We start from the raw sequence: 22,906 nt of genomic DNA, 5'->3' as shown, positions 1-22,906 counted from the left end.
AGGTATGGTTTTTAAGTTATATTCCCAATATGACAGTTAAATAACATGGACTCATACCACAGCATCAACTGTTCTGCATAGCACAAAGACAGCTGCCACACACAAAGAGAGCATCTGGAATGCCTTATATCTTTGATTTAAAACTCCTGCTTTACAACCTGTTGGAAAGAAACATGATCTATACATCCTGAGCATGCGGCTGTTGGTCTGGGGACGAATGAGAACTACCATCTGAACTCAGAGCTCTGCCTCTTAGGAGGTACATCTAAGGAGGGTGGAGAATAAATCTGGCCAAAGGTCTTCAATATACTCCCCCCCCCACCCCTTGGAGGTTTAGTAAGGTCCCAGAACTTAAATTGCTCTGCCCATCTAGAATAGCCAAATGCGCCTCCACTCACGCTAACCAGCAGGGTGGAGCAGGCACCTTTACCTTCTGCCACCTTGCACTGAAAAAATGCCACAACTGTCCATTCCCTTTTTACCTCTGCTCTATAAAGAGCATGAAATGAACAGAAATTCCTCAATATTTTTCTTTTGCTTTTTTCCACTGTCTCAAAATGCTATCACTTTTTTTTTTCTGTAAGATAAGCCTGACAATGACTTCAACTTATAACATCAAAATTAAAGAAAAAGAAAACTTTGCACAGTATTCTCTCCCTGTTACTAACTTAAACTGCAATAGTTTCTAACTACCTATAGCTGAAGCACAGCTCTGCTACATCACACCACACCCTCCCTAATAACAGGGTGGAAGCACTGTTATGACTTGGATGTGAGTGCTACTCTGCCAGTAATTCCTGACGCATGAGCTGTCTAAGCTTTACCGTGACACTCCTCCAGTCATTCTCTGTTTGGAAACACCTTCATAAGACACAGCTGGATCTGAAAACATGCAAGTTTCCAAATGCAGAGTAAACACATGCAGCGGGAGGGCCACCCACAAAAGAAAACCCCCAAGAAAAGATTTAATATATCTGTATCATGCAACAAAAAGAGCTGATGTGCTCTTCATTCTGCATGCACTTACAAGAGATGGCTGAAAACCTCAGAGACTTGTAACCTGGCAAAGAGCTTGACTTTTACTATTTTGGCACAAAACCAGCACTAATGGCCAAGTCATCCCTGCCTTTGGATGGCGCACCTAAAGCACTAGCTCTGGTTCTACTGGGGAAAAGGTACTATAGCAATATGCTGACGGATAATTTGACATTACTTTATAAAAACTAGATGCTAAAAACCTTGGTCATATCACAGAGCATTTTAAACTACATATGATTCCATTGAAGTAAGAGAAGATAATCTCAGATTTTAGTCAATATGGGCAGAACTGTCAGGGTGTGGTCTGAAATTGTTTTGACTCTTGATTTACGCAGTGGAAAACCCATCCATCAGAAAGGGAGAGCTGAGATCCAATACTGAAGTTAACTGCCTTAAATGAAAAAAGTCTTCCCAAGCTGAATATCTCTGGCTACTTATAAATTATTTCAAACCTACCAGTATTGTGGGAAGCACGTGTGACTTCCAAAATACACACTATAAAATTCTGGATGAAGTTAAAAGCAACTGGCATGAGAATGGCTTACGAAGACGTCAGAAACACCTGAAGGTTTCTAGCCCTGTGATTCTGTATTATAGCACTCACAGGTAGTAAATACTATATTCAAAGTTGCATTATGCTTTCATGAAAAATCACCACAGTGAATTGGATAAAACTTTTCTTGAAAGCATTATTTGTGCTTACATTTCCCACCACTGTCTCAAGACAAAGATATCTGTTTTTAAAAGTCTGAGTAAACCTGTCCAAACACTTAGAATAAAATGTTCACAGAAAAATATTTTAAGAATGGGTTTTTTTGGCGAGTCGGTAACTGAAACCAGCTAAATTTTAAATGCTGAAACATCTTCTGTCGTCCTTTGTAAACACTCTCTTGAGAGAGAGAGGAAGAAAAAACGGAGTAAGAATTATCCACATGTATTGGACTTTGCATATGCAAAAACCTGCAGCAATGACAAAAATATTGAAAAGGAATTAATCTGTGATTTGCCTGGAGTTAGTGCTCCATCTTACTGAGCACAGATTTGATCATGGCAACCCTTGCTTTTTGTATCTTCCAGCTTCTCTTGGTCCTCACTGTGTCCATAAATGAAGCCAAACGCAGGAGCTGGTTAAAAACCACAACCAATCAAACAACTTCCCTCCAAAAATACCCCACGAAAACTGTCTATTTAATACAGCCAACTGCTGTGAAAAGGCTCTATAGCATTTGCCTTCCCTGATTCCAGTTTAAGATCTGAATGCTGATAGCAGGAACTGCTGCAACTAACTCCAATTTTTGGCTGCTCTTTGATACATGTGACCTGAGTACTACTGCGTTCATTGCTTTCAGAACACAATGACTGATGGTCATCAGAGGGAGGGTTATGAGAAGATAAACCTTCATGGGAGCCAAGTATGACCTGTTGATGTCTCTCTCACCGAAGAATGAGTGTAGCCCATACTCTCTTCAAAATCAAATCTGAAATTTATTTCTTCAGCTTACCTTCCCTCCTATCTTTCAAATATGTGACATACTTTCTCTTGCACATGCAAACATGTATATAATAGATACATAAACAAAAAACTCCAGCAAGTCCTACAGACCAGTCAAGCAATCTTTTTTGTGGTCCAGGAAGGAAGGGAGAGTCATTTTTATTGTTTAATTGCTGGGAAGTGTGCAGGCCTCAGCGATGAAGGGGATCATTAATCATTCAGTGACTTGTCTGTATGTGCAAGACAGAGAAGCATTGTATAAATATTCAGAGTTGCATTAACCACTAAAAAACTGCTGATGTAAAAGGCTACAACTTAGAGTGGACTTACTTCTAGCTAAGCTAAGCAGCTAAGACACCACATTTAGAATGACAACTCTACTGGCAATGAAAAGCAACAGACACTCTCAATGATTTGTAGATGTCTGTTGAGGTGCTGCTATGGAGGCATTCTGTAACTGTATGTTTTCCTGCACTTTAACAGCAGGTCAGGGCTTTAAAACCTGTCTTTGGAGTGCTGACCATCTCCTGCTGCCCCAAATCACCCTCTTCTAGGGTTCTTTTACAGAAGAAAGATGTGAATGAAGTATTTGTCCACAGAGTAAATACCCCTTGTCATACACACATGCAGATCAGAATTCAGTCTTTGTTCAGTGTCTACCCAAATACATACCAGGTGATCACAGAATCATAGGATGGTTAAGGTTGGAAAGGACCTTAAGATCATGTAGTTTCAACCCCTGAGAGTTGAGACAATGATACATATATACAAGAAAAAAAATTGATGTTTTTACTTTGGACTTTACGTTTATACCCTTAACTTTATATGGCCAGTTTTATAAACTTTTCAATAAACCCTGCTTTCAGATATTAAACAAATACAACAAAAGACTATTAAAATCCCATTGTTTTAATAAGTTCTCAATTAAATAGCATTTTTAGTGACTTTCTTTTCCAGTGACAAAGCATGTAAGTCTACTGAATTCTGACATTAAAACATTGCTTGAATGATAGAGCAAGCCTGTACAGCTAGTACAACTGTTGCCAGAAGCTGTGCAAAATGAAAAAGTTGGGCAACCCAAGATCTCAGTAGCTTTGTGTGTTTACAGAGAAACTAAATATATACTCTTTACCATTCTCATCATCACTTAAATGCAGTGCTCAGGGACACATTTCTTTAATAATTCACACAAAGTTTAATAATTTGTCACAGGAGCATATTTTTAGTGAGGTTATGCAGTATTTTTCTATTCCAGCGTTGCTTCTTTAAGCAGCAATTATGAACTATGAGAATTAGAGCAGTAAAAGCTTCTCATCTTTGATCTAATGTGCAAAATTTTGGTTTCTCTGCCTTCAGTGTGACAATCAAGAGTAACACCAGCACTGTGATCTCTTGAAACTTTTTAGCTGTGGTTTTCAGTCAGTGGCTCCTGGATTATTTCCAAAGGATCTGTGAAATATACCTGAGAGATATGAGTTTATGGTCAAGCTATTTAAATTCACTACATAGAGATCGCAGTGTTCTTTTCTTTTTAAAGGTAAGCAAATAGAAAATACTCAAAAATTATTACCACAAAATAACTACTTCAAGGCTCCATTTTGCTCCTCTCCTGTAGTAGGATCAGAATAATTTCAAGCAGTAGTATCCACCACACCTGGTGGCCCTCTTCCTAACCTATACTCAAGTGAACAGGCAGAAGCAGGGCTCTCTCACCTGTCTTCAAATACCCTCCTGAAAATAATAATCTGAGTGAGCAATATCTTTACCGTAAGTGGGAAGAGTGGGTCACAGACAACCTACACTTTTTGGGTCATCACCATAACCCACCATTCCTGAAGCAAAAATAGTAAGAGCTGCTCATCAAAAACGCTCTCCACCTTACACCCATCAAAACAAAATCATTCAGGTTATTTCTCAGAAAAAGAAGTATTAAATAACCTATAAAGCCTGTACAACAGGCATAAAACTTTCGTAGCTTTCAACCTTCTCTTCTGTATTTTTTATTTTAAATGCAACAAAACCAAATACACTCAGACTTACAAATACCTTATGTATTCTACAGCACAACTGCTTCATGTAATCATTTATATTATTATTCTGAGACATCATCATGCTGCTGTGATAAGGAGGAGATGCCTTTCATGATTTTGCCCAGCAAAATCATCATTACAGGACCAATACAAGACAAAAAGCCAGTATCATCTTTAATATCATCTTTAAGTACCACCTTTGGGGGAAGGAGGCTATGAATGCTGCTCTGCCCTCACTACTCATCTTCTGCCTCCTGCTCCCTTAAACTAGCCTAGTCTGTTTCCTCCAGTTCTTGTCATGAGCTTCATATTTCATGGGATAGTAAGGCTTTAAATATCACATTGTTCACTGAAAATAATTCTTTAAAGAGAAAAGTAGAACTAAATGCAAGTTATTTCAAGATTATAGCAATCATGTAATAAATATATAGTTGAGAAAAGAATGAAACACAAAAATCAAAGTCGTAAGAGAAATGGACAGCAAGTCACAGTCCATAAACCAGAACGAACTATTACAGTAACTTAGATAATAGAAGTACAAACCCCAGCTAGAACAAATAGTGGAATACACCACTCCTTGGAGTTTTAAGATTACACCAACTTGCAGTGCACTTGAAATTGCTCTCTGAGCTAACCTTCCTTCTTCCTCACTTAAGACAAAGGAGGACATATTAAATATTGACTATATTTGATTAATCTACTACAGAGCAGGGAAATAAAGCCTGAATAGCTCAGTATCATCAATGCCCAGTCACTCTCTCAATTCTACAGTCAACACTTTTGTGACCACCCCGTGCTACCTCTGTTCCTCTCAGATTCTGAGAGAGCTTTTCTGTTCTGTCTTCTCATGCTCCAGGAGGTTTCACCTATGCTTCCTGTAACTGTGTTTAACCCATTCTTCCATTTAAACCCAAACTTGATTAAAATAACAAAACTACATTATGAAAGCTTGTTTTTGTTGAACAGATGTTCTTCCTCCCACACCTATTTCATTACAGGCCAGTCTCTCCTACCCTCCTCATCCTGATAACAGTGTTTTTATAGCCAGCTCTCTTTGCTGATCTTAGCCAAGTTTCTAGGACACAATGTTTTAATTTAAATGTAGTTCCAGTTCTACGGTTTTATTTTGCATTTATTTGAACTTGCTCCTCTACAACCCTGAAGGATGCTAATCTATTTCAAAACATTTTCCTAACCTTTGTCCAAGAGCTTTCCCACTGTATCCACTTTTCTTTCTGCAGGTAGCCCAAGACCACCGATACCTCACAACTGTCCTGCTTTCTGGCATACTGCAGCATATTATTATGTATAAGCTGCATCCTCTAAAAAGATTGCATTATTTGACATATGCTTGTGATGTGGTGAGGAACTACAGAAAGAATCTGAATTCCATAAAAGCCTTTCAAAGAAGCAATTTGACTTTACAGCACCAGCATGGAAAAGCAGAGTTGACGCTGTACCCTATACAACAGAATTGATGGTCTTTAATAACGAAGGTTCTCAAAACACCCTTATGCACCTTATTTATTGCAGTTTTCAGCACCATGGAGGTGTGACTCATCTCAGCTGACTTTCAGATGTTGAGAGTCACCTATTTCTGAGCAACTCATCTAGAAACTCTTTGCAACCACAAGGACAGCTGATAGCAAAGACACATGAGTCTCTGGAGGTGTGTGCTGCTTTACCTATTCTAGAAAGAGAGCCTAGGTGAATACTCTGCCAAGTAAGCATTAGGAGTTAATGTCCATGAGGTGGATTACATCTTTAGTTTCCATTTTCTGACAATCACCAGTTCTGTGCAAATTTATTGTCCCTAATTAATCAGACTTTACTGCTAAACTTTCCTTCACAATGCAGAAAGTGCTCTTAGAATTCCATGCAGTAACTTTTTATTTCTACCTGGTTGGACCTGACTATATAAGGGTGCAACTCCCACTTCAGCAATAGCCCACCAGAGACAGCATGATTAGCAATGACACACTTGATAACTTGTTCATTGAGAACACGATAATACAACTGAAAATAAAAATGCACAAGCTAAAAAGCACTAATAGTGAGTTCTGAGACAGTTCTTTTTACTGGTTCTAACTGAAAAAAAACCAAAAACCTACATGTTAATTTGAATTCTTAGTTTCTCTATACATTTTACTTGCATTTTATGTCCAAAACCATAGCAGCACTATAAAACTAATCACACAGGGTGGATCAGAGCACAGTCAGAATTCAGAGAAAATGGTTCTATGATCTCTTTGCCCCAAAGGGATATTCCATCTCATAAAACACAGATTGCTAAATATATGAAATAGAAAAATAAATCTTACAGCCCCTATATATAAAAGAGTTTCACCTAAAGAATCCCAGCAATCGATACAAATGCAAAGGGTCTGCAAAAGCCAAGACAGGGAAGTCAAAACCCTGCATGAGATTAGTGTTGGTGAAGGGAGTGGTTTCCTGTGCTCTGCAGCAGCTTTCCATCCCCACTGCAGAACAGACTGCCTCGAACTGGAGTAATCTTTCAGGGATGAGGCATGTATGTAGTTTTACTAAACAAGCCACATTCTTGTCTGCCTGCCGAGGACTGCTCTCCTCCTTGGCGTTAGGGTCTGGCTGCAGAGAACATTTCACCAGCGGGATAAAGGCATCTTCAGCAACCACATCACCAATGTAATTTGTAAAATCCCCACTTGGGATTCTCAATAAAATGGTTACCAAAAGCTGCCTGGAATGTCAGGCATCTATTCTTTCCTCATTTATTGTCCTTGTTCTGTTTTACTCTGCTGCTCTGAATTTCCTTTCCTCATTTTTAAGTGTTTATAGAATATACATTTTGTCTCTTAGAAACAATGCTGACAAAGCAAACAACCTGATGAGGAACTTAGTGTGACCAAAAAAAATGCACTGTGTAGCTGCTCTGCACTTTGCCTTGCACAATATTTCCAGAAGTAGCATTCACTGACCTGCCCTTCAATCTTCCTGAAGAGTCTCAAAGACTATGTAAGACTTGAGAGTCACAGCTTCCCAAAGAATGGAAGTGCCTGGCATTAAGGCACTGCTGCAGAATCAATGTTTTTTTAATCAAATCTTTTATTGAAAATTACTTCAAAAAATCAACAGATGGCAAAAGTAGTCCATTTTTTGCCTCTCAAAAAAAACTAAAACCAAGAAAATCCAAACAAAAAACCCACCAACCCAAAACAGACAAGCAAAACAAAACAAAAAGAAACCCCAAAACAACCAACCAACCAAAACCCCACCAAATCCGTCCATGGACCGTCAGCCAAATTCTGTTCTGATACACATACAACACACACTTGTTTCCTGACTTCAATTACAATTATGTAGGATGTAAAGCTGTGCATAGCTGGCTTAAGGCTTTCCAACCCTAACTATTCTATGATTCTATAAGGCATCTTAGCCACTTGCCTTTCTGCTACAAGAAAACACTACTGGATTCCTATAAAAGGTTTCTAGAAGTGATATACTGTGTTACAAGTGAGCAAGCATTACAGTCATCCAACAAGACACAGTTTAATTTTAATAAGTCTGTTTCTGAATGAGAAGCCAGATAAACAATCAGGCTTCCACTCCACAAGCTGTAACCCATTCATACATCTTGTTAGAAATATATGCAACATACCAGAAACTCCTGCTGGTGTCTTTATGAATTTTCCATTAAAATGAGCAATCACTGCTTCACATTTTTCTGTTGACTCCATCCTAAGAAAATAAAGAATAATTTGCATAAATTAAACACTCATCCAGATTTCCATGTTTGTGATTTTTAAAGCACATTTCTTGCTTTTTCTCGCTTCATTTTGTGTTTTGCTTTGCCATGTATGAGCAATAGAGAAGATGCCTTCTAAGAACATACTACCTCTCCATTACCACTAACTCCATTAACATTTTATGCACTCTGAGGCCCAAGTCAGTGCCAAACTGCCAATACAATATCCTTATTTACTTATAAATTAGGCAAAACATAACTTGGACAGCTATAGAACAAAGCACCTATGCTGTTGTGAAGGAAGCAAAGACTGATTCATAATCAACCATAGCTGAATCCTTAAGAGTCGATGATTTCTACAACAAATATTAATGCCACTTTTGCCAAGGATTCTGAAGTGTGTGTATGGTTTAAAAGTAATAAATGCAAATATAAACATGCCTGACTGTACGACCCAAACTGCCTTTTCAGTTTTTACCTATGTACCTGCCTCTTTTTTGTCTCCAAGCTACCTTCAAAACAGGAACCAGTAACAGAATATCTGTGACTGCTACTAAGAATTCATCCAGCATCCTGAACAGGTTTGTGCACTTGTGTTGTGAAAACTAGACTTAATAGGCTGGGTGGACTACTGGTGAGCTAGAGCTAATCTGGGAGTGGCTCCATAGGCTGCAGCTACATCCTTGCACTGCAGTGTACTAGCTTGGACTAAGTTGCAATAGATGGCTGAGACATGCAAGTGTAACAAAGTTTATTTTAAAAGAATAACATATTTTGCAGCTGTCTGCAAGACCATGTTTGGGTAATACTGAACGGATATTCCTTTTTATTTGTTCATTAAGTTCTGTAATTCAGTTTCACAAATTAGGCCAATAACCTCAGCAGCAAAGCAGAAGTACCAAAAACTATGAAGTTTTGGCATCATTTAAATTCTGATAGCCCTTCTGCACAGGCTGTCAAAAATACAGTCACAGACAGCAACCAGAATCATCAAAATGCCAGACTGAGCAAGAAGTTTTCCTCATGGTTTCAAAAATACCTTCTAGGGAATTTTCAGAAGTTTTGGATTGTTGGATCTGCATCAAACAATTATTTTTTTTTGTCTTCCATGGAACAAACAGTGTAATTTAGCTTCAGACTCAAGCTTGGACTTGATAAAATACATTACTGCTTACTAACCTAACATAATGCTCCCAAAGGCAAGAAATTAAAATCTTTATTTAATGACTACATGTTTCTCGGGACAATTTTAACTTGAACTAATACTTATCCAAAAATATTCCAATACCTAGCTTGAAGAAGGGGAAAAACTCTTATTAGCTATGACAGCAAACCTTCACTCTATAACTTATGTGTATGTATGTGCATAAATATGTGTACAAAAATAACCAAGTTTATACACATATATAACAATGCATAATGCAGAACCTATTGAGAAAATACTCTAATCACTTTTAAAGTCTTTAATACAAGTGAGGTTTTGGATACACACAAGTCTTTTGGACTTTTACACACAATTCTAAAACTTTTCTGGCTATATTAAAATAAAACCATTCCTAAAATACCACCGATTCAAGACAGAGTTAGTAAGCAAGTTTAGGGAGAAAAGACTCAATGCCCCTATATTTGATGATAGAAATATCCAATCTAAAGCCTCCAAATTTTGATTGCCATGATATGTTTAAAGCAGGACTTAAAGAAAGAGAGAAAAATACCAGAAAGGCACATAAAAGACTCTGATCAAGAGACCCCAGAATAACTGAGTTAACTAGAAAAAGTAAGCTCACACGGACAGAATATGTGGGAGGTATCTACTAATTTATAGAAAATATTTGTTCTTGTTGATTTGGGAGAGATATTTGACCGAGCTGGCAAATATTTTAAGGTGAGATTTACTGTAAGTGAATGAAAATATTTTCTTTCTCAGATGACAACATGTTAATGAGCCAGAAAATTCGAAGAGCTGACATTCAAAGGGCAATGGTGAGTTCATTTTCTCAGAGGAACTAATGAAGGGGAAAAAAAAGGATGGGGGTAGGAGGAAAGGGATTCCTCCCTACAGTCTGCTCTCAAATTCAAGCCTCAAAAGCCAGAACAGTCACAGAAGAAGTCTCTGTAAATCACTGCATAACTCTTGCTTATTGGTTTAGGGATAGACCAGAAAAGAGAAGTACAGAGAACAGAAGGAAGCAGTAGAGAATGAACGCTTATTCTAGATAGTTGTCCATTAAGAGCCATAGATTCAAATTTAGCCATCTAAGCAAGATGAGACACAGCCATATTTGCCTTACCAAACGAATAATTAACAAAACCCTGCTGGTATCTCCATCTAGATCTCAGTTTTCTTTAAAAGGTTGATTAATTTTCAGTAATTTCTGCCTTTTCCTCCTATTCCTGTCTTTTCAATTAAAGAAAAAGGGAGAAAGCTGCCAGCATGGCTAATGCCTCTGAAATACCTTGCAAAGCCAACACCACGGCTTGTCCCACTCGAGTCCCGCAGTATCCTTGTAGAGATAACCTGCCCAAACGGTTTCAGCATGTTCTCAAGCTCCTGCTCATCCATTGAAAGCGGCAAATTGGAAATGTATAAATTAGTTGGGTCTTGTTCTTGTTGCTGAAAGAAAATTAAAGCAAACTGTTATTATTGCTGCCACTAGAAAGACATCTTGAATATAAGATATAACAACAATTACATATAACTACTCCTGGTACAAATTTTTACTTCTCATGCCCCTTTTTAAATGGCTGTTCTTCCCTAGGATTAGTGACCTCCATCTTCAATAACTCTCTACAGCATTCCTGAGAAAGCTACCCTCCTCCTATTACTGCTGACAACAACATTTTTAAGGGGAGATAAAGGTGAATAATTGACTAGTTTATAGTCTGTATTACACTTTCATCTTTCAGATTTTCCTGAAAGGAAAAAAAAAAAAAGACAAAACCAGGAATTAGTTGACAAAGCAATACAAGAATGGTGGAAAGAGCTGAAAAATGCCAGAGCTAAATGAAAAAGAGAAACTACTGGAAACAATGCATCTAAGAGTATGTACAAAATATTACCACAAGAATAGGCTGATACAGAAGGGAGTGGGACACTCTCATCTTCTCCCACGCATAATGTTTTTGAGTTTTTACCTGACTTTTACATTATGCATACAGACAAAAGTCTTCCAAAACCCCTCTATAGAAAGACAAAATGACAGAGTAGGGCAGCCTTGAGAGGAGCGATTTAGGAAGAGATAAATGTAGTCACGTTTTTGCCATTCCCCTGATCTTAGGGTATCTACATTGTGTGATCTATGTATGTGGCATGAAATTCCATCTCAAAGAAACATTTTTTTGCTGAAAATTATAATTTCCAGTGTTGGTCTACAGATTTTCTCTCATACTGCTAATTGTTGGCCATGCTATGTGATGAAATAGATTCTTAAGCTACACAGAACTATCTCACTTGGCCCTGACAGTTGTGCAAAACCTTGATGTCATCATTGTGGCTCCCGGTACAGATAAGGATGCATGATACTCAGAACTTTTTGGCATTAGGAGTGAGGCAATCTGAAACAAACACTATGTGGTCGTAACATTCCTCAGCATATCTCCATTCTGTACAAGAGGGCTAACTAACTCACAAAGAAGTTCAAATCAAACCAGAAAACAAAAAAATAAAACCACAACACTTGCCTACTGGAATGAAAGCATTTATTGAAGTGATTATAGTTGCATGGGTAATGATACCTTTTTATACAGATCAGGTATCAATCTGCCCTTAAACTGTCCTTATATTAGCAATATCTCAGTGTCATTGGTGGCATATCGTATGATTTAGTAACTTGCTATCCTGTATGCCACCTCTCAGCTGGGGTTGTTTTTTGCTAGGAAAAAAGAAAGAAAAGGAGTTGGGGGCTAGGGGAGGGTGAGATTGCCCCTTTTAGGCGTAGAAATGAACTATCCTGTTCCAAAACCTAATGAAAGCTAAATATAGGGAAGCAAATTCTATGTTTCTGGACCTTCACTATTTGCACTTTTACCCTGAGACTGAACTAGAAAGGGATAATGTTCTGAAGTTTTCTGTAAAGGTTTTTTAAGGAATTTCAGCATCAAAGGACCTATAAAAGGGAAACAAGCTCCCATTACATTCTTCTGACCTGCTATGCCTTGCCACACTGAAATCCCACATACCTTAGAAAGCACAAACTCTTCCAAGTGCCAAGTGCTGTCCTCATCACTCCCTCTACAGTCTATCACAAATGGCACTTGACTATCATGTATGTTTTTCCTTTTGGTATCTACTGGAAATATTCCTTCTCCCATAATAATACTGAACCTATATAATACGCACAGAGGTTTGTGATTTAAATTATCTTACAGTATCTGACTTCTTTTTCAAGTTAGAAAAAACAGCAGAAACACAAGAAAATGGATTCATTGTGAGGTCACAGCTGACATTAACTCTTATTTTACTGGGGAGTGTTCGACCATGAGGGAAAATCTATGCTATACACAATTCAAATTTCCTGAGGAAGGAATCTGAAATGAAGACAGCTTTCACGTTTTTGGAATTAGCTTGTTCCTTAGACTGCAGTAGCCAGTTTTGTTTTGTACTTTGAGATATGCAGGCTTACTTCCTTCTTTAATGAGCACTATTAGCAAAAGCTTTATAAGGAGCTTTCAGCTATGAGCATTATAAAATTGTATTTGTAGCTATAACATAATTTCCTGAAACTCTAAGTAGCATTTGAAAGGAAGAAAAAAATCTTTACTTTTTATTATTGGCTGTAAAATACATTGCACACAAATATCTTAAAACTTCTCTAAATAACCTAAACCTACAAGCTGGGAAATCAGATCCGTTGCATATTGTAATCTAATTTCCTCGTGTTTTTATTCTATAATAACAAAAGGTTTAAATTATGTTATAAAAATGTTCTCATTAAAAAGCCTAACAACATTGGGAGAGATAAAAAAATGCCCCATTTTATTCACACTAATAAAAGTGTAATTTACATGCAAGAAATAAATGCTTACATTCAGAAACACCTAATAGAGAAAAAAACTGTCAACTGCAGAATGTCAGAGCAATCTGTTTTATTTAGGTAATTGGGCAGATCACATTGCGCTTCTCTTGGGCTCCTATTCTAGCCTAGGGGGTTACCACACTTTCACATTATGCAGTCATTGTATTCAGATTGAAAGATCATGAGCTTTCCTTTCCAAAAGGGACAGAAAAACCTACTACAATTCATGGTTAAAACATGAAGATCTTCCTCTGTACATGCTGGGAAGCTTAATTCTTGTACCTATGCACCTAGCAAAGGGAACTTCAGTCATAAAAATCAAGTAACAGCATTGTGTGAGAAGGGAATGCTCTACTTTGAAAGATCATTTTCAACTTTACCACTAACCTACATTGCAAATCCCTTAGGAATGGGGTGGCAGGGGGGAGTGAGAAGGAAGTGCATCTGAGGAAACTGTTGTAAAGAAATTGCATTCTCTGAACAGAAAGTATATTGTAATAGAAAAATTTGACTTGTGGCCAGCCCATTTAACAATCCATATTTTGCATTAGCAGCTACTGGGTTTTGGTCAGGTACATGGATGAATAGGTGACTGGAAAGGACTTTGCTTTCTTGATCCTTCCTCTATGTTACAGTCTATTACAGCCTGAATTCTACCAGGGATTCAGTTATTTCTGCTTTTGATCCTTCGACAGAACATACTGACCACAGAGGAGCTTGAAAATACTTTTACATATATCCATAGCTAGAACACGTAAGATGGCAGACAAGGGAGAAGAGGAACAAAAAAGCAGCCAATGGATGAGGATGTCAAACTGAAATACTGGAATATGAGTTGAAATTTCATTCATCTGCAATTCTCCCAGGACAAAGTAGTTGAAATGTCAACAAACACATTCCACAGTGCAACAGGGTTGTATCTGCACTGCAGGAGCAAACCCACAGCCATCCTGGGGAGCAGCAGCATTTCAGCTACAAGGACAAATCAGAGTCACAGAATATCTCAAGTTGGAAGGGACTCATATGGGTCATCAACTCCAACTAGGTCAGGATAGATTAAATTAATCCACAACCCACTTCTTCACTTTGCAAGGGAAAAGCCAAAAAAAAACGAAACAAAAAAACCCTGCCACCTCTAAAAAGCTCATTTACAACAGTGGGATAGTACTGTTGGGGTACATCTAAAGCACGGCTGAACTCCTTCTAGACTGCATTTGAAATTTTATATATAGTTTGGCAGCAGAAAAATGATGAATGTGCAAAACACCTCCTCTCATTAATTACTTACGTCACTGTGCAGTTTCTGTCATCACAAGACTAATAAACCTTAAAACAGCTATCTGAGTACATTTTGGGAGATCATAAGCAGCAAGCAACTTCCTTCCCCTTAGAACATGCTAGATTTCCAAGCTGAATTCCAAATGGCAACCACAACTAAGACTCCCCAGGCATCTTTATCCTGTCTTACACAAAAGGCACCATACAAACAGATGTTTGCTTTTATACAAGATTCTGGCATCAAAAATGGTTGAAAAGTTAAAAATTCAGGAAGTTAGGAGAGAGACAAACCCTTTAACTTGTCCCCCATCTCCCTGGCAAACAGCAGTTTAATACATTAAGTACTGTGACTTCCTTCCTTATCGAAACTTGCCTCACCATAGTTTAATTCACATGGTTATTACAGTTCTGTTTCAGAAGAAAAAATAATTTGTTTGATATTCAAGTTTCTAATTCTTATTCTGGAATTCCACCAAAAAAATGAAACTGACAAAACTATCTGCAAACACAACTCAACTCAAACCTTACCTATACACTGTAATTGTTTTAAGTGCTTTCAAAGGTAGGGTTTTTCTCCTAGGATTAAAATTCATGAAATCATAGACTCTGCTTTCATCTTACAAATCTTTTATCTCTTGAAAATATTTGTACCACTTTAAGGAATTATCAAAAAGAATTACTGAAGTCAGTTGAAAGCTTCCTATACCCAGGTAGCAAGCTAACATTACAATAAAGACCACTGAACCATTGAGGATTTGGTGATTCTTTATTTTTAATTCTATATTATTTAGGAAAATTGCTTATTTTGGGTCTTCATAAGTCACGCAGGGTTTCCCCAGTTAACAGAACTTTCAGCATTTCCTGAAAGTTGCTAAAAGTGCTCAATATTTGCTGAATATGGGCAATGTCAGGGAATTTGTGGGCTACTGTAAGCATCCATTTTAGTGAGGAAGCTAGGAAGCCTTGGTTTTAGCAATTCATACCAAGTTTCCATCACCTTTAGCTGTGCCTCCAGAATTCTAGCAGAACATAATAATATGAAGACGCAGAACAGTGCTCTTGCAGATTAATGCACTTTCTAAAAAGCACTTACAACACTAAGTTAATAAGCTGACAACAAGACACAGTACTTCTCATAAAAGAGATAGGAATAATCAAGTGCTAATATTCATTTCTGTAGAAAGAGGTTATCAGGAGTCTTAAATAATGCAAAATGCTCTACCATCATCTGAAAGAAATTAACGAAAACCTCCCTGTGCGTGTGGAACCGTTCCTAAACTGCAAGCAAGAAACTTGGCAAAACGATACGACATCTGTTTTCTCTTGCTCTGTGTAAGGTCAGAGTGAACACATAGCCATTCAGAAACATGTGACGAGGCACCGCTCACAGCATGGAAGATCCTGGCTGATAGGCATTAAATGCTTGTCTGCCTTCCTATAGAAACCACTTTAAAATTTACAATTGGCCTGTGTCTCACTGAAATATGTCTGTTTTAGCCACAGTTTTAATACTGCCTGACCACAGACTGTTAACAAGACAATTCGAGGGAAAAAATCACTACCATGATCTTCACTTGTTCTCCAGGACTGCATAAACTCTCCATATGATGAATAAACTAAATATTTTCATAGGCACATCTGTATTCTGAAGAGGAATAAGAACTGTATGAAAAGGAATTTTTAACTACAGTAAGCACCATGTTTAAATTTGCAATCAGACTATCACTGCAGTCATACATTCCCTTTTTAATCTTTGGTATTCTTGTTTTCCCTTTGCCCGAAGGGGAGCAAGGTGCTCCCTGGGAGTTCTACATGTTGATCACTGACATCTGTATTTTCCCTAGAAAGCTGAATGATGCCACCACACTTCATAACGGGGCACTCATCTGAACAAGCCACAGCACTGCTTAGTAACTGAGATAAGACTGTGGGTTGGAGCTGTGTACTCAAGGGAAGTGGCTGTTACCTGTCTTTTTTAATACACATGCAACTCCTGAAATGGTCATTTATCTTCCAGGTAAGCAAAATTTTGATTACTTTCCATTTATTTTATAATGACTTTTAAGAACTTTTACAAATAAAAGGAGGAAAAGTATTTTGTTAAAATTCTATTACAGTAGGTTTTAACTCTACTACCTATAGAAAGCATTACAAACTAGGTGGAAAGAAAACTTTTCTTACAAGACAATTGCTAAAAAGCGCTTTAGAAATCTGCTTGTGTTAGCTCCTGTTTGCCTATCATGTGTTCTTTGGTACTCAGAAGCCCAGCTGCAGAATAAAAAATTGCAATATGCCTACCTTCACCAGTTAGCTTAAGTGCACTAGCTACCATGGTGTCGTGGTTTAAACCAAGTCCACACAGCTCGTTACTCACTCCCCCAACTACCGGAGAGTTAGGAAGGAGAATCCAAAGAATGTAGCCCCCACGGGTTGAGATAAGCACAGTTTAATAGCTGAGGCATAACACAAATCACTACTGCTACGATAAAGCCAATAACAAGTGAAGAGAATACAACACCTCACCAGCCGCTGACCCATAACTCACCCCACCCTGCCTGACCGAGCACCAACCGATACCTCCTCCATCCCCCCAGAGCTCCAGCCCTTCCAGCTTTCTCCCGGTTACATCCTGGGTATGATGTGCTATGGTATGGAATACCTCTTTGGCTAGCCTGGGTCAGGTGTCCTGTCTCTCCTTCCTCCCGGCCTCCCCTCCTCCCTGGCAGAGCATGAGCTCAGAAAAGGCCTTGGACAAACCAAATACCAGAGCAGTAACTCAAAACATGCTTGCTATGAGCAACCGTTCTCAGTACAAAAGTCAAAACACAGCACTGCACCAGCTAACAAGGAGAAAAATGATTGCTACTGCTCAAACCAGGACACATGGTAACCTAAACTTATGCTCTTATTTTACTCTGAAGGAATGAAAACTGGTACCCAGAAGGTTGCCACAGTGAAGACAAGTACGAAACGCAATACGTTATTAGAAGTCATAAAAGTTAGCTATTTCTCATTTTTGCTAACTCAAAACCATGTTATTCATCAGTGGCATAAAGGAAGATTGCCTTTGAAGCATTATGCTTAATAGCTGTGGAAAAGCCTTGATTTCTGTTACAGAGATGAGGACAAGTGGCTAAGCAGCCTTTCCCTCCCCAGAAGCCCCCAAACCTGCTGTGCAGCTCACACTTTATATTACGGCATCCATCTTTTCCAAATATGCTTGGCAAAAGGATATGCTTATCTAAAGTAATTGTAGAATATAAAAAGAATGCTCCTGCATTGAGCTTAATTGGAAAGGAAGATCAAGCTACTAGCCCATGGAGAGTGCTTCACAGTTCTGCATTTGTAACCAGTAGTAAAAAATACAAAGATTACAAATTTATCTCATCTCAGTTCTGGAGGATGAACAGAAACTTAGGCAATAGGCTAATATTTATCACAAACTGAAAACCACCCTCATGTAATGAGTTTCAGAGTTGGATCAGTTACTTTCAGGGCCAAGAGACTGCTCTCCACAACAGAAATCGTAAATTAAGAATGGCAGAAAGGTCAGTAACCACGGTACAACATACTGCGCATTGTAATTGTGGCCATTCTTCTGACACAATTTGAATATGAAACAGCTCTGAAGATGGTCCTAATTTTTTGCACAAACCTAAAATACCTGAAAATAGTGTTTTGTTACTGTGAAAATTTGTGATGTTATATTAGAAAATTAGTGATTTGTTACTGTGGGAACTAATACAATATAAGCAGAAGCGTATTTAATTGTGTCAGTGGAAATAAAGACTTTAAGGAGAAGGAAATTGTAACATTATAAATCTGAAGCCCCAAGTCCTAAAAATGGGCGGCTGTGGGGAAATCTTTGAATGCATAAACAATGAGTCTTTCCCCCAAAACACACACTAGTACATGGAACAGCATTCCTTAGCTTAAATTAATGAGTTTCACTGACCACAGAAATCTTCCATCGCCATAGACTACTGTCACGGTTTCTATTATAAGTAGCATATATTTACTAAAGGTAAGTTTGTGCTTCTGTAGAGAAAAAAAAATAGAAAAACACAAACTAGAACAGAATGAATATCACTTGAGTTACAAATCATTCTGACAATCTTAAAGTTTTACATAGAAATGAACTAAAAATCTCATTGAGAGAGAACAGAGAAGACATGAGGGAGGGTAATGTCTTCAACAACTTAGTCTGGAGGATCAGGCTCATTGAGTCTTTATCAGTTGTGCTGACTTGTGTGGTTAGAGCATTTTTAAGGGAGGACACTATATCAATTTTAAGGACACAGCTGAGATACAGTTGTGAGAACACAGGAGTGTACGTTAATCCTTCTTGTGATGGCCAAAGTACATTATAAGCTCTTTGAAAACATGGTAACTCCATATGTAGAACAGTTTTAGTACAAGCCTTTCACTATTTATCTCAGAAATCCGCTAACCTATCACGAACTAGACAATATGGCTATACAAATGTCACTGCCACACCAGGAAGGAAGTGAACTCTGAGCTGCCACAGCCAGGCTGGTATTCTAGCTAGCTTGCATATCTCTACATTGCTGTCAGTACAACACAGACATTCTCCATTTGACTTTATCTGGGCTGCAAACACAATCATTCTCCTCTTGGCTTCAGTTTGCTAAATAGAAATATTAGAAGAATTATATTTTTATTAACTATTCTTATTCACTAGTTTGCTTTATATCTACACATTAGTTTACATTCAGAATAAGAATGATATTCAACCCTTCATCTTAAAGGGCCACTTTTCCAATCATCTGAAACAAAGTTACTTAAGAAACTACAGTTGAGCTCAGCTGAATAGTTTGATGAGGCAGAACTACGCCTGAAAACTAAATGCTTCATGTTAAGTTCAAGGTCAAAAATCCGTAAGAATTTAAATTACTAGGATGTCTACACCATTTAGACCTCACTGTCTCCAAAATACTCCTTACAGATACTCAAGAGTTTTTAAATCTTCATTCAAAATGCCAATATACATTAGATTTTTTTTTTCTATGCATCTTTCAACTGTAACAAATTTTCTACTAAAGAAAATGGGCAGAGCTTTTCAATACTACTAATTAACCTTATCTAAAAATGCACAGCTCTGCAAAATAAGAGCTTTTTAACCCATTACTATTATTTTATAACCAAATAACTTAATTGCATTAAAGAAATTTCAAGAAACTAAAATGAACGAAAATAAAAATTAGACACTCACTAGTTATTAACCAGTTTAGAAATTAAAACAGTCTTGCAATGCATGTATCTGCTCTTTCTGTACCTCATGTCTGTAGTAACATACAGGCTATTGGTTTTGTACTAGGTACTGAAGCAAGCTGGCTACAAATACAGCTCACATCACCTCCTGATCCCTTTCTGCTGCTGCTTATACACTCTGACAAGACTGAGCACCGGTAATAGTCAACTGGAAGGGAGAAGAAAGACAACAGCCCAGTATTCCTGTTTTAAATTTCCATCCAAAAGCTACTCCCATGCCCTGGCAATGCAGTATCATCTTACGTAAGCTCTCCGCAGCATTATCTGACCAACAAGAATCGTTGCAGGCATTTCCCTTTCAGTGGGTACAGGAAGATGCTGTTACATAGCACAGATCAAAACACTTCAGGTTGTTTCATCTCAGTCAAGCACTCCCAATTCAGATCCAGAAAAAGCAGAGTAACTGAAGACATAATGTCTCCTGAGTAGCGGCAGTCATCTGACACTGTGTTCTTTCACCGACACCACCATCATGACATCTCCTAAGGTGTCACCAGCAGCGACCCCTCTGGAACAGATTTAGCAGGATTTGGCCTGAAGGCACATCTCAGGCCCCAGACCCTCCTGGCTGCTCAGCAATAGCAGAAACATAGCAGCTGAGACTAGATTTTTCTGGAGTCAGATCAACTTGGAACCAGACTGCCAAGTACAGCATGATCGTACACCATGGATAGGAAAAGCTCACACAGTAAAATCTTTGATGTTATCTCTACAAATGAAACAAAGATTTTAATAGGTATAATCTGAACCACTTCTACTAAACTAGGATTTATAGATGAACTTGCTGATGTAATTTTTAACTGACTAACATATAGCTACAGAAAGACACTGCTTTACAGCAGCCAGAGTCAGAACAAGGCTTCAGCAATAACATTTTCCTTCCCCCTCAGTTGTTGCAGGTCAGGGACTACCATCACGTCTGGGAGGAGGGCAAGAATACTGAGGAGCCATGCTTTTGGCTGACACTCTGGACACAGCATAAGAACGCCTTCCTACAGACAAATCCTGCCAACAAGCATTTATTTCTCTTTGAAACTGAAGCAGTCATAGTGGTCAGTAAGGAAATCCATCAGCCAGACAGCTGAGATACTGTCCTCCCAATCCTTCTCTGTGATACTCAGGCTTAAGCCTGAGCAGTTTCACTGCAAAAAGACCACTCATGGCACAGGTGACAACACATAAAGAAACCAGATTATTAAATATAGAAGTTAATTTGTGTTTGCATAGTGTCTTGCATGTGAAAAGTCTAATTTGCTAATCTTGCCAAAACAACTGTAAGTGACTGACACTTCCCAGCTTGGAGCATCCAAGCGAAGATGGGATTTTTCAGATAAAAGCAGAGCAGCACTGCCCAGGAGAAAGAAAAAAAAAAAAAAATCCAATGGCTCAAAATAGACAAAAAAAATTAAAAAAAAATAGCTCTTAGTCATTTGTGTTGTGATCATTGGTTGTGGTTCTGTTTATTGGGTTAGTTTTGGGGTTGTTTTTTTTATTAACTCAAACACACTTCCAATGTTTAGAAGCAGAACAAGAAGTTTCACTGGAATGCAAACTTTCTAGTTACAGATTTCCCAAAGGTCAGCAGGCCTGATACACTGTAAGAAAAATCAACTGAAACTGTCAGGTATTATGGTGCACATTTTTTCATTAATGCTGACAGAAAGAAATATTAACAACATTGCAACAACACACATACACAGCTGTACTGGGTTCAGCAGTAGCAGTCATTTTACTCCTTCTTAGTAGCTGGTGCAGTGCTGTGTTTTTGACTTTCGGCCTGGGAACAGCACTGGTAACACCGATGGTTTTAGTTGTTGCTCAGTAATGTTTACTCTGACCAAGGACTTTCTGAGTCTCCTGCTCTGCCAGGGAGGAGGGGAAGCTGTGAGGAAGCAGACAGGACACCTGATCCAAAGAGGTATTCCATACCACGGCACATCATGGCCACTATATAAACTGAAGGCAGTTAGCCTTATCATTATTATTACAGGTGGTACCAGCAGTGGTTTTGTGTTATACCTTAGTTACTGGACTGCTCTCATATCAGCCTGTGCGAGTTACATTCCTTCTGTTATCCTTCTCATCGCTTCGGGAACAGGGGGAGGAAAGTGGGGGAGTGAGCGAGCGGATGCGTGGTTCTGGGTTGCCAGCTGGGCTTAAACCACCACAACAGCATTCAACACTGTCCCACATGACATCCTTGTCTCTAAACTGGATAAATTTTATAGATGGACCACTCGGTAGATAAAGAACTGGCTGGATGGTCGCACGCAAAGAGCTGTGGTCAATGGCTCAATGTCCAACTGAAGACCGGAAACAAGTGGTGTCCCTCAGGGGTCGGTGGTGGTAATGAGCCTGTTCAGCATCTTCGTCGAAGACACAGACAGTGGGATTGAGTGAGCCCTCAGCAAGTTTGCCAATGACACCAAGCTGTGTGGCTTGACTGATACACTGGAGAAAGGGACACCATCCAGAGGGACCCTGAGACACTTGGTAAGTGGCTGATGCCAACCTCATGAAGTTTGCTTTGCAAGGTCCCACACCTGGGTCAGAGCAATCCCAGGCACAGCTACAGGCTGGGCAGAGAAGAGATTCAGAGCAGCCCTGCAGAGAAGGACTTGGGGGTGTTGGTCAATGAGAAAATGAACATGAGCCAGTGTCAGTGTACGCCTGCAGCCCAGAAAGCCAACTGTATCCTGAGCTTCATCAAAAGCAGCGTGACCAGCAGGTCGAAGGAGGTGATCCTGCCCCTCTACTCTGCTCTCGTGAGACCGCACTTGGAGTATTGTGTGCAGTTCTGGTGTCCTCAACATAAAAAGGACATGGAACTGTTGGAACAAGTCCAGAGGAGGCCACGAGGATGATCAGGGGACTGGAGCACCTCCTTTATGAAGACAGGCTGAGAAAGTTGGGGCTGTTTAGCCTGGAGAAGAGAAGGCTGCATGGAGACCTCATAGCAGCCTTCAAGTATCTGATGGGGGCCTACAAGGATGCTGGGGAGGGACTATTCATTAGGGACTGTAGTGATAGGACAAGG

The 22,906-nt window shown here is 38.8% G+C and overlaps 1 protein-coding gene across 6 annotated transcripts in view; it reads right to left on the bottom strand.

Annotated features, from left to right (window-relative positions):
- Window positions 1–22,906, bottom strand: part of RBMS1 (RNA binding motif single stranded interacting protein 1) — a 150,730-nt gene that overhangs the window by 14,081 nt on the left and 113,743 nt on the right. For all 6 annotated transcript variants that reach the window (XM_031052086.2, XM_005152657.3, XM_005152658.3 and 3 more), the window contains exons 5-6: window positions 10,741–10,898; window positions 8,198–8,277 (exon numbers count right to left, since the gene is read on the bottom strand). In XM_031052086.2, coding sequence (XP_030907946.1) covers window positions 8,198–8,277; window positions 10,741–10,898 — 238 coding nt within the window. The remainder of the gene's footprint in view (window positions 1–8,197; window positions 8,278–10,740; window positions 10,899–22,906) is intronic.

This window comes from Melopsittacus undulatus, chromosome 8, assembly GCF_012275295.1.
Source record: "Melopsittacus undulatus isolate bMelUnd1 chromosome 8, bMelUnd1.mat.Z, whole genome shotgun sequence".
In the NCBI taxonomy this organism is placed as follows: Eukaryota; Metazoa; Chordata; class Aves; order Psittaciformes; family Psittaculidae; genus Melopsittacus; species Melopsittacus undulatus.
Note: the sequence above shows the minus strand (reverse complement) of the source record. Positions and strands in the feature narration are given on the sequence as shown.